The sequence below is a fragment of the Lonchura striata genome, chromosome 7 (assembly GCF_050655825.1).
Source record: "Lonchura striata isolate lonStrDom1 chromosome 7, ASM5065582v1, whole genome shotgun sequence".
In the NCBI taxonomy this organism is placed as follows: Eukaryota; Metazoa; Chordata; class Aves; order Passeriformes; family Estrildidae; genus Lonchura; species Lonchura striata.
In genome coordinates, this window is record NC_140709.1 from 36,049,755 (window position 1) to 36,065,913 (window position 16,159).

Sequence of the window (16,159 nt, forward strand, 5' to 3'; positions counted from 1 at the left end):
GCCACAGGGATGATGCCTGCAGCCAGCTTGGCCCTGCCCCATCCCGTCCCATCCCGTTCCATCCCATCCCCTGGGGATGTGCCCTTGGAGGAGGGAAGAAGGCCCGGGCAGACGTGGCCGGGGCTCCATCCCCTGGGGCATCCTGGGGCTGTCCCTGCCTTGGGCGCGCAGGGCTGGGCTGTGTTCTCTGGCCTGTCCCGCAGCCCCTCAGCTCTGGCTGCGCTTGCTCTTTGTCAGATGCACCCCTGGATTGCACAGAAGAGAAGAAACCTGCCCGTGGCCGCTTCCGCAAAACCCTGAAGGTGCCTGCAGCCATCCCCACCTGGGCTGGGCCTGCTGTCACTGCTCAGCCCAGCACCATGCCTGGAGCACTGCATGGAACATCCCTGGCTTCCATTTCCTTTGTTCTCCTGCAGACTTTCTGGAAGTCCCCGCGCATTCGACATAGAAAGACCGGCAGCGCAGCAGCTGAGGGCCCGGCCGAGCCTGACTCGGGGCTGACCGAGCTCCAGGCTGAGCCTGATGTCAGCCCAGATTCGCCTGAGCGCTCAGAGAACTCTGACACCTCAGTGACTGAAACCTGGACAAAGGTTCTTCTCCCGTCACTGACTGAGGATGTGGCCATCACAAACACCGACAGTGAAGAGACTCCGGGCATCACAAATACTGCCACCAGCCCAGATCCAGTGGAGCCCTCAGAAGACTCTGAGGCTGCAAGGAATGACCAGAGGGCAAAGGCTGACATGGCACTGACTGAGGATGTGGACATGACAAACGCCAAAACCAGACACACTCAGGGCATCGCAAATGCTGACACCATGCCCATGCCCTCTCCCACTCTGAGTCAGGAACTCATATTCAACTATTTCAAGGACCCTTGTGTTTCTTCTCAGCCACAGCAGGTAAGCAGCCTGGGGCCAGGCCTGGAGGCCTCCCAGGATCGTGTGTCCCCTCAAGCCATGGTCTCTGGGCCCCCTCAGCCTTTGAGGCCAGCACAGTGTGGAAGAAGGGAAGCACTTCTTTGAAATAGTTGGGGAAGTTGTTCCCTTGGACAACGCTCCATCTCTCCCCCATGCTTCCTCCAGGTGCCAGCCAAGGTGAAGAACATCCACCAAAGTCTCATGTCCCAAGTCACTGTGGATGCCTGGCTGCACGTTGACATTGTGAAGCTGGCAGAAGAACACCCTGCTGACGTGGTGCTGACCCTCCTGCGCTGTGCCCCAACGTGTGACAGGTACGGGGCCCACGAGCCTTGAGAGCTCAGGGCTCAGCAGCCCTTAGGGCCCACGGCCCTGCACAGCCTGTCCAATGGGCTCTGCCAGACAGGCAGAGAGGCCCAGGAGCCTTGGGCCCCTCTGTTTGCTGAGCCTGCTGCCAGTACTCCCCCCCTGCCCTTCAAGGCTCTGTCACCTGGGCCCCCACGGGTGCACAGGGCATGGTGCTGTGACTGAGATGCCCCTGACACAGAGCTCTGATCCCACAGAGCCGCTGCAATGATGTGGAGAACCATAGGCTCGTCGAGTGCCACAGTGCAAAAGGTGCTGCCAACGCTGCTCTGTGTGATGGAGAACTGGCCTCTGCACAGCATGTGCACCTCTGATGGGGATGGCAAAGATGTCTTTGCCCTGGCTGTGAGTTTCTGGAACTGGCCTTTGCTCACCCCCAGGTTGCCAGCAGCTCTCCATCCTCTCCATGCCTCAGTTGCTGGGCTGAAACCTGGGCTAGGGGCAGGCTCAGGGGGCACCAGGCCCGCTGCTCCCCCTGTGCCGGCTCTTGGGCCCTGCCCCATGGACACCTCGGCTCTGAGCGCTGCCTTGGGCTGCTTCTTTTGCAGGCAACTCTGGTGCTCTGGGTGATTCTCCAGGTGCCCAAGTGCCACGAGGCAATGGACCTTTATTCCTCCCGCCTCTTTGTGGCTCTGCTCTTCCATGTTGTCATCACCACACAGCAGATACCACCAGAAGAAGTTGCTACATTCTGGAGAGCATGCTGGGAGGAACACCGCCTTCCCAGCAAGCCCAACAGGTCCCAGTCCCCCTGTCCTTCCTGTGCCCTTGTGGCCAGCGCCAGCACTCCCAGTGTGACCTGGCCTTTGCTCTGCACACAGGTTTGCAGTGCGGGCCATGAAGGCTCTGCTCTGCCGACTGCAGTGGGACCAGGTGCTGATGGATATGGAGCGCAAGCGTGGCTGGGACACGCTGCTGTGTGCTGACACACAGCACTATGCCGTGGGTCTGCTGGCCAGGTGAGACCCCCTGCTCCCCACGGTCCCCAATATTTGTGGCCTGTGCCCAGGTGCCCCTCACAGTCCCTGCGGTCATGGGTCAGAGGGCCTTTTCGCCGAGGGACGGCCAAGGAAACTGGAAAAGTCTTGGAGAGGAGGATGCCCAGAAGGGGCCGCCTCACAAAGCGCCCACATCCTCTCCAGGGATGCTGGGGAAAGACCAGACCTCTGTGAGTCACTCCTGGGAGGGGTTTGTCCTTCCCACCTCACGGCCTTTTTCCCCCTGCCAGGGAGTTGTGCCATGTCTTTGTCCCCTTCTGTTCCTGCATTGCATTCCGCCTGTTCCGGCCACACACCAGGGCAGAGCCGTGCTGGGATCTGCCCTTCCTGGCATTCCTGGTGGAGGTGAGCCTGTTGGCCAGCGCTGCCTGGCTCTGCTGCCTCCCAGCTCTCTGCCCTCTCGCAGCCGCAGCTGCCTGGGACGGTGCCCACGCCCTGTGCTGCTGCCTGGGCCCGCCCTGTGCGGTTCTGGGCTCCTGCCAGCCGGGTCCCCTGTCACTGCCCTGTGCCTTTCAGGTCCTCGGGTGCCTGGACTTGAGTGAATGTGGTGACAGCCTTCTGGAGATGATGTCAAGGTACCTGCGGAGCGAGTGCAGGGAGCGGTGTCGCCTGGCGCTCCGAGGCCTCGTGGTGCTCACCAAGGATCCCTCGATGGTGAGAAGGAGGCAGCGGCTGAAGCTGCGCTGGGCAAAGCAGCCCCTTGGGCTGGCAGGGCTTCAGGAGCTGAGGCAGCTGCTCCCAGCTCTCCTGCCTCACCTGCCCCAGTGCTTTGGGACAGGCCTTTGGCCTGTGGGCCCTGCAGCAGCGGGGTGGGCTCGCAGTGCCAGGGCGGTGTTAGCCGTGCAGCCGGCCACGGCTTCCCAGCCCCGCCTTGTATTCCGCACAGGCCAGAAGAATGCACCCTCTGTCTCCAAGGCTTCTGGAGCTGCTGGGGGATGCAGATGCAGAGGTGGTCAGCATGAGCCTCTGTGTGTTCACAAATGTCCTCCAGCACAAAGACATCCTGGTATCCAGCACCACTGCCCCGAAGCTCGCTGAGGCACTCCTCCTGCTCTTTGACCATGTAAGGCTCTGTGTCCACAGCCATGGGCACAGACTGCCCGCATACCCTTTTCCCTTATGGATTTTCAGACTTTTTCTCTGGTGAGCCTGGAATGATTGGTCTTAATGGTCTTATCCTCTTCTTTTCTAAAGGACAGCAGCAATGTGCACTTGCTCTCTATTCAACTCTTTGACAAGATGATGGACTTGGTAGTGGATGAGGGAAAAAAGCCCTTGAAGAAGATTTTGTGTCAGAGCTTGCTCCCACTTTTCTTGTATTGCTATGAGGAGAACTGGCGTGTGGCGAAGGTGAGGTTTTGTGTGACGCTGCTGGATCTCTGGGAGGGGCCTGGGCTGCCTCCTGCCCTGGCGCCTGGCGGGCTGCAGCCTCCTCCAGGCCCTTGGCACAGGGACGCGGGTCCTGTGCCCTGGGCTGTGGAGCCATCTCTGGGTCACTGCTGTTCTCCAGGCTTCTCGGGAAACGCTGCTTGGTGTGGCTGTGTTTCTGAAGAAGAGGAATCTCGAGAAGCTGCTGAAGAAGGAGCAGCTGTCACAGTTTGCCGAATTCCTGGTAAGAAGGGCCGGGAGGCCGCAGCCCCAGCCTGGAGAAGCCCCCTGAGCGCGGTGCTCGGTGTGCGGGCTGGCAGCTGTGCCCCTGCCCGCTGCTGCAGCCCGAGGCCGCGCGGGCTCTGCTCCAGGCTCCTGCGGGCCCAGCCGGGTGCCGATGGATTCGCGGCCCGGCGGGGCTGCGGGGCGGCACCGCGGCTCCCCGGGCAGCAGCCGGCCCTCTGCCCCCTCCAGAGCCCGGCGCCAGCGGCTGCTGGCCGGGCCTCAGGGCAGTGCGGGCAGGGGAGGCCGGGGCTGGCGCGGGGAGCGCCCGGCCCAGGGGCTGAGCCCGCGCCAACCCTTCTCTGCTGCCGCTCTCTCCAGCTGGCAGAGGACAGCAGCAGCGCGGCCGAGCACCTGCGCCGGGCCCTGCCCTACCTGCAGAGCCCACAGGAGCCCCTGCGAGAGGCGGCCCTCAGGTTCCTGGGTGAGCCGCGAGCCCGGGCTCCCTCCCCGCCCCGCCGCAGCTCGGCCCCAGCCCCGCCTGCTGCCCCGGCAGTGCCACCCGGGCCCGGCGCCTCTGGCAGCCGTGCCCTGGGTTCGGCAGCGAGCGGCCAGGGCCCGGGCTGAGCCCTGCCGGACCGGGAGGCCGTGTGCGCACAGGGCTGGCAGCGCCGCTGGCAGGAGCTGTGCCGCTGGGCTGACAGGCTCTGTGTTCCCAGGGACGGCCGGGCGCTACCTGAAGGGACAGCCAGCCGAGCTTCATGTTCTCACTCAGGGTGAGTCAGGGCAGCGGGCTGTCAGCAGGGGCTGACCGGGAGAGCTGCAGTGACGGCCAGGGAGCTGCAATGCCTGTCCCGGCTGCAGCCAGCTTCGCTCCTTGTGTGGACGAGGCCTGCTGTGGGCAGGGCACAGAGAGATTTCAGGGACACCAGTGGGGGGATTCGTGACCAGCGCCTTGCGGCTGTTCCCCTTGGTTCCTCATCTCTGTTAGGCATGGCAAGAGCTGGGAGAGATGGCCTTAGCAGAAGAATCACCGGGTGGCCCTCTGGGCTCTGACTGTGCCAGTTTATCTGTCTTCCAGCCCTTGAAGCCATGAGCGAAGATGACAGCCCATCACCCACTAACCTGGAAATTCAGGCAATTTTTGGACAAAGATGTGCAGAATTAAGGTCAGCTGCTGGATTCAGAGAACCAGGGTCCCAAGCAGAGTACCAGGAGACAGTGAAGAGAGCACCAGGACTCAATGTCACTGGACGTCCAGGAACACCTGATGCTGGCTACAGCTGAGCCTGCTTCCAGATCATGAGCTGCTGCCTTCCCCCTCCCTGTTGACAGCTCCCTCCCTCCAGCCCTCAGACCCTACCCATCCCCTTTCTTTTGCCCCCATCTCATCCCTTCCCTTTCCCTTCCATTAATAAAGTTTGGTTTCTCCCCCTTACCTGCATCTCTGTGGAGCTGAATTGGAACAAATCCCGCGCGGTGGTGTGTTTTTCTTTCATTTGATATTTGTTCAATATCTGTTCACCCCCCCCCATCCCTAATCTCCTCCTCTCCCCAGTTGTCAATCTTCCCTAGCTCTCCCCTAAGCCCCTCATCTCCAAGTTGTCAATCCTCCCTTTCCCTGCCCCTTTCCCTGGAACCTTCCCTGTCATTCATCCTAGCCCCCTCCTCTGCTTCCAGAGCATTCCCTGTCTATTTAGTGAGGCTCAACACCCTATTGATTACTTTGTGCTATTCCACTCCCTTGCTTCCCCTGATAGGTTTGTCATATGTTAGTCCTGCCCTAAACTCCTCCCCTGCTATTCCCTTATTGGTTGCTGTTCCTATACCCCTCCTCCTGAATTCTTGTATAAAACCTCTGCTCCCGCTCCCGAAGAGGTCTTGGGGCTCACTGAATAAAAGCATCCTGTTCATCCCCAAGTCCCGTGTTGCCTTCGTCTGTTCCCGCGCCACCAACTGGGACTGCAGTGCTTCGCAGGGGGAGCGGCCGCCCATTCTCTTCCCTCTCGCAGCCCAGCACGGCACCGCTCGGGGCACCGCGGCGAGGGGCGTGCTTGTCGCGCCACGACAATCCCGGGCCCTGGGACACGCAGGCCCCTGCTGCTGTTCTCTTCCACGCCGTGTTCTGTGCACCCACACACAGAGGAACGAGGGCAGATCAGGCTGGAAAGGTGCCTGTGCTGAAGGTGCACTTCCACAACTCTGTGGAATTGCAGATCCTGCTGAGCAGTCTGGAGCCCCTGGAATTTGGAAGAGCCAACCTGAGTATGCTCGGAAGCCAGCTGTGAGGGATTCCATGGCAAGCTTCCAGGGAGGGCAAAGGAGCTTGGAATGCTGGAAGTTTTCAGGAATAGCTTCCTGAAAGCTCAGCAGTGCTCCATCCCTGCACAGGATCAGGGAGAGGGCAGAACCAGCGACCATCCGGGCTTAGCAGGGAGCTTTGGGTGTGCCTGAGGGCAAACGAAGCAGCAGAGCGGTGCCCGAGACTGGGACGCACAACCCTGCCAGTGCCCGGAGCGCTGTTAGGCAGTGCCGGGATCCCGGCTGTGGTTCTGGTCCCCACAAGTGAGGAATGGCCGCCCCAGGCTCGGAGCCAGTCAGCAAGCCAACCAAGTGAGAGCAGAGGGAGGGCACCCTTGCAGTCTCTCTTGGGCATGGCCGCAAAACAGCCCCTGCTGCTTCTTCCTCCGCCTGTGTTTGGGGCGTGCTGGTGGCAGAGGCAGCCAGGCTGTGCTCTGCCTTCCACAGCCTGTTGGGAGCGGGCATGAAAAGCGCTGCGTGCACAGCGGAGAGGTCTGGAAGGTGCAGGCAAGAACGTCCTGCGGGAGCAGGGCTCTGGGCTCTGGCTGGGAGCAGCCTGGTCTTGGTGCCGGGAGCGCAGGCAGGAGTTGAGGCAGGTGAAGAGGCAGTGAGCAGCTGGTGTTTGTAGAGGGCCTGGGGCTGCACGTCTGAGCCTCCACCTGGAAAGGCACTTGGGAGAATACCAGCTAGAGCTGGAGTGCCTGTCCTGAAAAGACATGAAGTCCTTCAGCCTTGCCAGCGTTTCTTGAGGGTGTGTTGGTGTTGAGCAGAAAAGCTGCACATTTGGGGTAATGCATTTGGACAGGGGCTTGCTTCTCAAGGAAAGTGCTTCCCAGGGAGCTCCCAGTGAGGCAGGTGCAAGTGTCCCCCTTTGGCTCTCTGTGCTCCTTTCGGTCCTTGAGGCCCGCTGGACTTGGCAGAGGGGCAGGGGAAGGGAGAAGCCTGTGAAGAGCAGGTTTGGCATCCACCTGGACCTGCAGAGACCAACCCAAGCACCTGCAGCAGCGTGTGTCATCCCCCTTTGGACAGAGGGGTGAGCAGAACCATGTCTATCCATCTGTGAGCCCCAAAGCTCTCTGTGGGAGCTGTGAATTAAAAGGCCTTTACACGCTCACTTTTCACATCTTCCCTGTCTGCTGTGTTGCATCTCTTGGCAAGATGCATTTGCCTCCTGCTTGCTGGGAGCTGCTGTGGCCCAGGGCCAGCACAGAGCTGGGCTGGGTGGGCCAGGCAGTGTGGTGGAGAGTCTTGGCTGATCTTGGTGTGTGCCTGGCCTCAGAAAAGGCTTGGAAGGTTTGCCTGCCAAGGTGTCCTGCTCCTTGGCTCTCCCTGTGCATCTTGGAGAGCACAAGGTAGGCATTTCTGGCAGCTGGGCATCAGCAGGCCTTCCAAGGGGGGCGTGTGGTGGAGCGAGCCCAGCTGAGATAGCCCGAGAGGAGCCCAGGGCTCCTTGCTCCTCTCTGCTGGCCCGTGAGCGTCTGTCTGCTCTCGGGATGGCCCTGGCTGTGTCAGGGCTGCTGCGTGGACACGAGACAGCCGGTCCTGTCCCGCTGGGTCCCAGCAGTGCCTGGCAGCCGTCCTGCATCCACGTCAGGATGCTGGCCAAGAGAGGCCCTGGAAGCTGAGGCAGCTGATTTGAAGCTTTTGCAGGTGCCCACAGGTCAAGGCCAACAGTGTTCCCTCAGGAAGCAGCATTCCTGAGGGGCTTCCCCTGAGCTGCCTGATGCCACCCACTCCTTGTGGCACCAGTTGCTTTCCCGTGGAATGTTCTACCTTCCCCAAGAGCACAGAGGGAGCTGGAGAAAGAGCTTGCCAGGCCGCTCTCCATCCTTTCCCAGCAGCCCTGGGTGAGCGGAGTAGTCCCAGCTGAGCGCAGGTGTGCCAATGGAAGAGCCGTGCCAATGGAAGGCTCGGTGGGAAGGATGACCCAGGATCCATAGGCCTGGCAGCCTGAGCTTGCTGCCTGGGAAGGCCTTGGAGCAGATCCTCCTGAGTGCCATCCCACGGCACGTGCAGGGAACCAGGGGGTCTGCTGGAGGGAGGGAAAGCTCAGTGGAGGGGACAGCTGGGGGTCCTGGCGGGCTGTTGAGGGCTTTGGTGCGGTGTTTGCAGGGTGTTGGTGTTGGAGATGGGTTGGGGAAGGAGTTGCCTGGGAGGTGAGAGGTCTTTGCTGCAGTTTGAGTCCATTTGAAGGCAGCATCTGTAGTTTGGCACAGCCTTGGTTATGGGGTGCAGAAAGAATATCTGTGACTGTGTTCATGGTCCTGATTGTGCTGCAGGGAACAAGAGGGGAGAGCTGTACTTTATTGGCCACTTAGATCTCTATACCGGGGCAGGGTTAACCATTTTGCCATCTGCTCATTGTTGCCCGCAGTTGCTCCAGGTTCTCTTGCCAACAGCCCCTGCAGGCAGGAGCACAGCCCCCAGTGCACGTGGGTGTGGCCCCCTCTGGCACAGAAGGCCCCAGGGGCACAGGTCTCTGGGGCAGGAGACGGGCACCAGCCCTGCCAGGGCTCGGGGGCTGGCAGGTCTGCTTGGGCGGGGACTCTGCCACAGCTGCTGGTGTCAGTGTTCCCAGGCCCCAGGGCTCAGAGCAGCATTCCTGCCCTGGCCCACAGTTTCTTGTGCGTGCCACACCCGCGGGTTTAGGATGGCCACGGGCCGGGATGCGTACCGAGGAGGCCATGGCATCTTCCATGGAATGTCCCGTGCACTTCCCGGCGCGGCTGCATCGGCAGCCCTGGGCGCTGCTTCTGCTGCCCTGAGCCCGCAGAGCAGGGCAGCGTTTGCTGATGGTCTGAGCCCTTCCTAAAGATCCTGTTGGGCTGTCTCGGACAATTGGGGCCAGGGATTCCTGCCAACCTGGGCCACTTTGGCTGGGCAGGGGGTGGCCCCAGGGCAGGCGGCAGTGTGTGCAAAGGGCCCCTTTGTGACATGGTGCAGCACGGTCACTATGGCATAGACCGGGACAGGATGGCCTTTGTGACACGTGCTGACATAGGAGCTGGCAGTGACCAGAGCACGCCACTCTGCTCGGAGCAGGCGACCGGAGAGGACGGGACAGAGCGGTGCCGTGAGGAGCCCCCGCACAGCGCGCTCATTCCTGCCTGACCCGGAGCTTTTCTGAGGCTTTACTCCTACAGGTGACCTCGTGGCAAGACCACAGGACTTGGCAGCCCGTGGTCTTCCCGAGGCTTTTCTTTTGCAGGTGCCTTTGAGGACTTGTTGACTTGGAGCTTTCCCGAGCCATCTCTTTCAGGTGCCCTCGATACCAGACTCTGGCATGGCGAGCAGATTTCTCGGCTTGTTCAGAGTGTTCAGGGGGAAAAAAAAGAAAAGCCCTGAAGGAGCTCCAGCACAACTGCATGAAAACCCGGAGCAGTTCCAGCCACTGGAGGACGGTGAGTGGCAGAGCTGGGCCACAGGGATGATGCCTGCAGCCAGCTTGGCCCTGCCCCATCCCGTCCCATCCCGTTCCATCCCATCCCCTGGGGATGTGCCCTTGGAGGAGGGAAGAAGGCCCGGGCAGACGTGGCCGGGGCTCCATCCCCTGGGGCATCCTGGGGCTGTCCCTGCCTTGGGCGCGCAGGGCTGGGCTGTGTTCTCTGGCCTGTCCCGCAGCCCCTCAGCTCTGGCTGCGCTTGCTCTTTGTCAGATGCACCCCTGGATTGCACAGAAGAGAAGAAACCTGCCCGTGGCCGCTTCCGCAAAACCCTGAAGGTGCCTGCAGCCATCCCCACCTGGGCTGGGCCTGCTGTCACTGCTCAGCCCAGCACCATGCCTGGAGCACTGCATGGAACATCCCTGGCTTCCATTTCCTTTGTTCTCCTGCAGACTTTCTGGAAGTCCCCGCGCATTCGACATAGAAAGACCGGCAGCGCAGCAGCTGAGGGCCCGGCCGAGCCTGACTCGGGGCTGACCGAGCTCCAGGCTGAGCCTGATGTCAGCCCAGATTCGCCTGAGCACTCAGAGAACTCTGACACCTCAGTGACTGAAACCTGGACAAAGGTTCTTCTCCCGTCACTGACTGAGGATGTGGCCATCACAAACACCGACAGTGAAGAGACTCCGGGCATCACAAATACTGCCACCAGCCCAGATCCAGTGGAGCCCTCAGAAGACTCTGAGGCTGCAAGGAATGACCAGAGGGCAAAGGCTGACATGGCACTGACTGAGGATGTGGACATGACAAACGCCAAAACCAGACACACTCAGGGCATCGCAAATGCTGACACCATGCCCATGCCCTCTCCCACTCTGAGTCAGGAACTCATATTCAACTATTTCAAGGACCCTTGTGTTTCTTCTCAGCCACAGCAGGTAAGCAGCCCGGGGCCAGGCCTGGAGGCCTCCCAGGATCGTGTGTCCCCTCAAGCCATGGTCTCTGGGCCCCCTCAGCCTTTGAGGCCAGCACAGTGTGGAAGAAGGGAAGCACTTCTTTGAAATAGTTGGGGAAGTTGTTCCCTTGGACAACGCTCCATCTCTCCCCCATGCTTCCTCCAGGTGCCAGCCAAGGTGAAGAACATCCACCAAAGTCTCATGTCCCAAGTCACTGTGGATGCCTGGCTGCACGTTGACATTGTGAAGCTGGCAGAAGAACACCCTGCTGACGTGGTGCTGACCCTCCTGCGCTGTGCCCCAACGTGTGACAGGTACGGGGCCCACGAGCCTTGAGAGCTCAGGGCTCAGCAGCCCTTAGGGCCCAGGGCCCTGCACAGCCTGTCCAATGGGCTCTGCCAGACAGGCAGAGAGGCCCAGGAGCCTTGGGCCCCTCTGTTTGCTGAGCCTGCTGCCAGTACTCCCCCCCTGCCCTTCAAGGCTCTGTCACCTGGGCCCCCACGGGTGCACAGGGCATGGTGCTGTGACTGAGATGCCCCTGACACAGAGCTCTGATCCCACAGAGCCGCTGCAATGATGTGGAGAACCATAGGCTCGTCGAGTGCCACAGTGCAAAAGGTGCTGCCAACGCTGCTCTGTGTGATGGAGAACTGGCCTCTGCACAGCATGTGCACCTCTGATGGGGATGGCAAAGATGTCTTTGCCCTGGCTGTGAGTTTCTGGAACTGGCATTTGCTCACCCCCAGGTTGCCAGCAGCTCTCCATCCTCTCCATGCCTCAGTTGCTGGGCTGAAACCTGGGCTAGGGGCAGGCTCAGGGGGCACCAGGCCCGCTGCTCCCCCTGTGCCGGCTCTTGGGCCCTGCCCCATGGACACCTCGGCTCTGAGCGCTGCCTTGGGCTGCTTCTTTTGCAGGCAACTCTGGTGCTCTGGGTGATTCTCCAGGTGCCCAAGTGCCACGAGGCAATGGACCTTTATTCCTCCCGCCTCTTTGTGGCTCTGCTCTTCCATGTTGTCATCACCACACAGCAGATACCACCAGAAGAAGTTGCTACATTCTGGAGAGCATGCTGGGAGGAACACCGCCTTCCCAGCAAGCCCAACAGGTCCCAGTCCCCCTGTCCTTCCTGTGCCCTTGTGGCCAGCGCCAGCACTCCCAGTGTGACCTGGCCTTTGCTCTGCACACAGGTTTGCAGTGCGGGCCATGAAGGCTCTGCTCTGCCGACTGCAGTGGGACCAGGTGCTGATGGATATGGAGCGCAAGCGTGGCTGGGACACGCTGCTGTGTGCTGACACACAGCACTATGCCGTGGGTCTGCTGGCCAGGTGAGACCCCCTGCTCCCCACGGTCCCCAATATTTGTGGCCTGTGCCCAGGTGCCCCTCACAGTCCCTGCGGTCATGGGTCAGAGGGCCTTTTCGCCGAGGGACGGCCAAGGAAACTGGAAAAGTCTTGGAGAGGAGGATGCCCAGAAGGGGCCGCCTCACAAAGCGCCCACATCCTCTCCAGGGATGCTGGGGAAAGACCAGACCTCTGTGAGTCACTCCTGGGAGGGGTTTGTCCTTCCCACCTCACGGCCTTTTTCCCCCCTGCCAGGGAGTTGTGCCATGTCTTTGTCCCCTTCTGTTCCTGCATTGCATTCCGCCTGTTCCGGCCACACACCAGGGCAGAGCCGTGCTGGGATCTGCCCTTCCTGGCATTCCTGGTGGAGGTGAGCCTGTTGGCCAGCGCTGCCTGGCTCTGCTGCCTCCCAGCTCTCTGCCCTCTCGCAGCCGCAGCTGCCTGGGACGGTGCCCACGCCCTGTGCTGCTGCCTGGGCCCCGCCCTGTGCGGTTCTGGGCTCCTGCCAGCCGGGTCCCCTGTCACTGCCCTGTGCCTTTCAGGTCCTCGGGTGCCTGGACTTGAGTGAATGTGGTGACAGCCTTCTGGAGATGATGTCAAGGTACCTGCGGAGCGAGTGCAGGGAGCGGTGTCGCCTGGCGCTCCGAGGCCTCGTGGTGCTCACCAAGGATCCCTCGATGGTGAGAAGGAGGCAGCGGCTGAAGCTGCGCTGGGCAAAGCAGCCCCTTGGGCTGGCAGGGCTTCAGGAGCTGAGGCAGCTGCTCCCAGCTCTCCTGCCTCACCTGCCCCAGTGCTTTGGGACAGGCCTTTGGCCTGTGGGCCCTGCAGCAGCGGGGTGGGCTCGCAGTGCCAGGGCGGTGTTAGCCGTGCAGCCGGCCACGGCTTCCCAGCCCCGCCTTGTATTCCGCACAGGCCAGAAGAATGCACCCTCTGTCTCCAAGGCTTCTGGAGCTGCTGGGGGATGCAGATGCAGAGGTGGTCAGCATGAGCCTCTGTGTGTTCACAAATGTCCTCCAGCACAAAGACATCCTGGTATCCAGCACCACTGCCCCGAAGCTCGCTGAGGCACTCCTCCTGCTCTTTGACCATGTAAGGCTCTGTGTCCACAGCCATGGGCACAGACTGCCCGCATACCCTTTTCCCTTATGGATTTTCAGACTTTTTCTCTGGTGAGCCTGGAATGATTGGTCTTAATGGTCTTATCCTCTTCTTTTCTAAAGGACAGCAGCAATGTGCACTTGCTCTCTATTCAACTCTTTGACAAGATGATGGACTTGGTAGTGGATGAGGGAAAAAAGCCCTTGAAGAAGATTTTGTGTCAGAGCTTGCTCCCACTTTTCTTGTATTGCTATGAGGAGAACTGGCGTGTGGCGAAGGTGAGGTTTTGTGTGACGCTGCTGGATCTCTGGGAGGGGCCTGGGCTGCCTCCTGCCCTGGCGCCTGGCGGGCTGCAGCCTCCTCCAGGCCCTTGGCACAGGGACGCGGGTCCTGTGCCCTGGGCTGTGGAGCCATCTCTGGGTCACTGCTGTTCTCCAGGCTTCTCGGGAAACGCTGCTTGGTGTGGCTGTGTTTCTGAAGAAGAGGAATCTCGAGAAGCTGCTGAAGAAGGAGCAGCTGTCACAGTTTGCCGAATTCCTGGTAAGAAGGGCCGGGAGGCCGCAGCCCCAGCCTGGAGAAGCCCCCTGAGCGCGGTGCTCGGTGTGCGGGCTGGCAGCTGTGCCCCTGCCCGCTGCTGCAGCCCGAGGCCGCGCGGGCTCTGCTCCAGGCTCCTGCGGGCCCAGCCGGGTGCCGATGGATTTGCGGCCCGGCGGGGCTGCGGGGCGGCACCGCGGCTCCCCGGGCAGCAGCCGGCCCTCTGCCCCCTCCAGAGCCCGGCGCCAGCGGCTGCTGGCCGGGCCTCAGGGCAGTGCGGGCAGGGGAGGCTGGGGCTTGCGCGGGGAGCGCCCGGCCCAGGGGCTGAGCCCGCGCCAACCCTTCTCTGCTGCCGCTCTCTCCAGCTGGCAGAGGACAGCAGCAGCGCGGCCGAGCACCTGCGCCGGGCCCTGCCCTACCTGCAGAGCCCACAGGAGCCCCTGCGAGAGGCGGCCCTCAGGTTCATGGGTGAGCCGCGAGCCCGGGCTCCCTCCCCGCCCCGCCGCAGCTCGGCCCCAGCCCCGCCTGCTGCCCCGGCAGCGCCACCCGGGCCCGGCGCCTCTGGCAGCCGTGCCCTGGGTTCGGCAGCGAGCGGCCAGGGCCCGGGCTGAGCCCTGCCGGACCGGGAGGCCGTGTGCGCACAGGGCTGGCAGCGCCGCTGGCAGGAGCTGTGCCGCTGGGCTGACAGGCTCTGTGTTCCCAGGGACGGCCGGGCGCTACCTGAAGGGACAGCCAGCCGAGCTTCATGTTCTCACTCAGGGTGAGTCAGGGCAGCGGGCTGTCAGCAGGGGCTGACCGGGAGAGCTGCAGTGACGGCCAGGGAGCTGCAATGCCTGTCCCGGCTGCAGCCAGCTTCGCTCCTTGTGTGGACGAGGCCTGCTGTGGGCAGGGCACAGAGAGATTTCAGGGACACCAGTGGGGGGATTCGTGACCAGCGCCTTGCGGCTGTTCCCCTTGGTTCCTCATCTCTGTTAGGCATGGCAAGAGCTGGGAGAGATGGCCTTAGCAGAAGAATCACCGGGTGGCCCTCTGGGCTCTGACTGTGCCAGTTTATCTGTCTTCCAGCCCTTGAAGCCATGAGCGAAGATGACAGCCCATCACCCACTAACCTGGAAATTCAGGCAATTTTTGGACAAAGATGTGCAGAATTAAGGTCAGCTGCTGGATTCAGAGAACCAGGGTCCCAAGCAGAGTACCAGGAGACAGTGAAGAGAGCACCAGGACTCAATGTCACTGGACGTCCAGGAACACCTGATGCTGGCTACAGCTGAGCCTGCTTCCAGATCATGAGCTGCTGCCTTCCCCCTCCCTGTTGACAGCTCCCTCCCTCCAGCCCTCAGACCCTACCCATCCCCTTTCTTTTGCCCCCATCTCATCCCTTCCCTTTCCCTTCCATTAATAAAGTTTGGTTTCTCCCCCTTACCTGCATCTCTGTGGAGCTGAATTGGAACAAATCCCGTGCGGTGGTGTGTTTTTCTTTCATTTGATATTTGTTCAATATCTGTTCACCCCCCCCCATCCCTAATCTCCTCCTCTCCCCAGTTGTCAATCTTCCCTAGCTCTCCCCTAACCCCCTCATCTCCAAGTTGTCAATCCTCCCTTTCCCTGCCCCTTTCCCTGGAACCTTCCCTGTCATTCATCCTAGCCCCCTCCTCTGCTTCCAGAGCATTCCCTGTCTATTTAGTGAGGCTCAACACCCTATTGATTACTTTGTGCTATTCCACTCCCTTGCTTCCCCTGATAGGTTTGTCATATGTTAGTCCTGCCCTAAACTCCTCCCCTGCTATTCCCTTATTGGTTGCTGTTCCTATACCCCTCCTCCTGAATTCTTGTATAAAACCTCTGCTCCCGCTCCCGAAGAGGTCTTGGGGCTCACTGAATAAAAGCATCCTGTTCATCCCCAAGTCCCGTGTCGCCTTCGTCTGTTCCCGCGCCACCAACTGGGACAGCAGAGCTTCGCAGGGGGAGCGGCCGCCCATTCTCTTCCCTCTCGCAGCCCAGCACGGCACCGCTCGGGGCACCGCGGCGAGGGGCGTGCTTGTCGCGCCACGACAATCCCGGGCCCTGGGACACGCAGGCCCCTGCTGCTGTTCTCTTCCACGCCGTGTTCTGTGCACCCACACACAGAGGAACGAGGGCAGATCAGGCTGGAAAGGTGCCTGTGCTGAAGGTGCACTTCCACAACTCTGTGGAATTGCAGATCCTGCTGAGCAGTCTGGAGCCCCTGGAATTTGGAAGAGCCAACCTGAGTATGCTCGGAAGCCAGCTGTGAGGGATTCCATGGCAAGCTTCCAGGGAGGGCAAAGGAGCTTGGAATGCTGGAAGTTTTCAGGAATAGCTTCCTGAAAGCTCAGCAGTGCTCCATCCCTGCACAGGATCAGGGAGAGGGCAGAACCAGCGACCATCCGGGCTTAGCAGGGAGCTTTGGGTGTGCCTGAGGGCAAACGAAGCAGCAGAGCGGTGCCCGAGACTGGGACGCACAACCCTGCCAGTGCCCGGAGCGCTGTTAGGCAGTGCCGGGATCCCGGCTGTGGTTCTGGTCCCCACAAGTGAGGAATGGCCGCCCCAGGCTCGGAGCCAGTCAGCAAGCCAACCAAGTGAGAGCAGAGGGAGGGCACCCTTGCAGTCTCTCTTGGGCATGGCCGCAAAACAGCCCCTGCTGCTTCTTCCTCCG

At 61.3% G+C, this 16,159-nt stretch overlaps 1 protein-coding gene across 1 annotated transcript; it reads left to right on the forward strand.

Moving 5' to 3' along the window:
• Positions 1-12,701: 12,701 nt before the first annotated feature.
• LOC146766954 (uncharacterized) lies at positions 12,702-14,907 on the forward strand. The gene is made up of 6 exons (XM_085585498.1): positions 12,702-12,942; positions 13,074-13,229; positions 13,390-13,491; positions 13,851-13,953; positions 14,189-14,245; positions 14,551-14,907. The coding sequence occupies exons 1-6, from the start codon at positions 12,775-12,777 to the stop codon at positions 14,754-14,756; spliced, it is 792 nt and encodes a 263-aa protein (XP_085441624.1). The 5' UTR covers positions 12,702-12,774; the 3' UTR covers positions 14,757-14,907.
• Positions 14,908-16,159: the final 1,252 nt, after the last annotated feature.

Coding starts and splice junctions, on each gene's coding strand:
- LOC146766954 (XM_085585498.1), top strand. CDS start 12,775: ATGCACCCTCTGTCTCCAAGGCTTCTGGAGCTGCTGGGGGATGCAGAT. Junction 13,230..13,389: donor AGAACTGGCGTGTGGCGAAG/GTGAGGTTTTGT, acceptor GCTGTTCTCCAG/GCTTCTCGGGAAACGCTGCT. Junction 14,246..14,550: donor GCTTCATGTTCTCACTCAGG/GTGAGTCAGGGC, acceptor TCTGTCTTCCAG/CCCTTGAAGCCATGAGCGAA.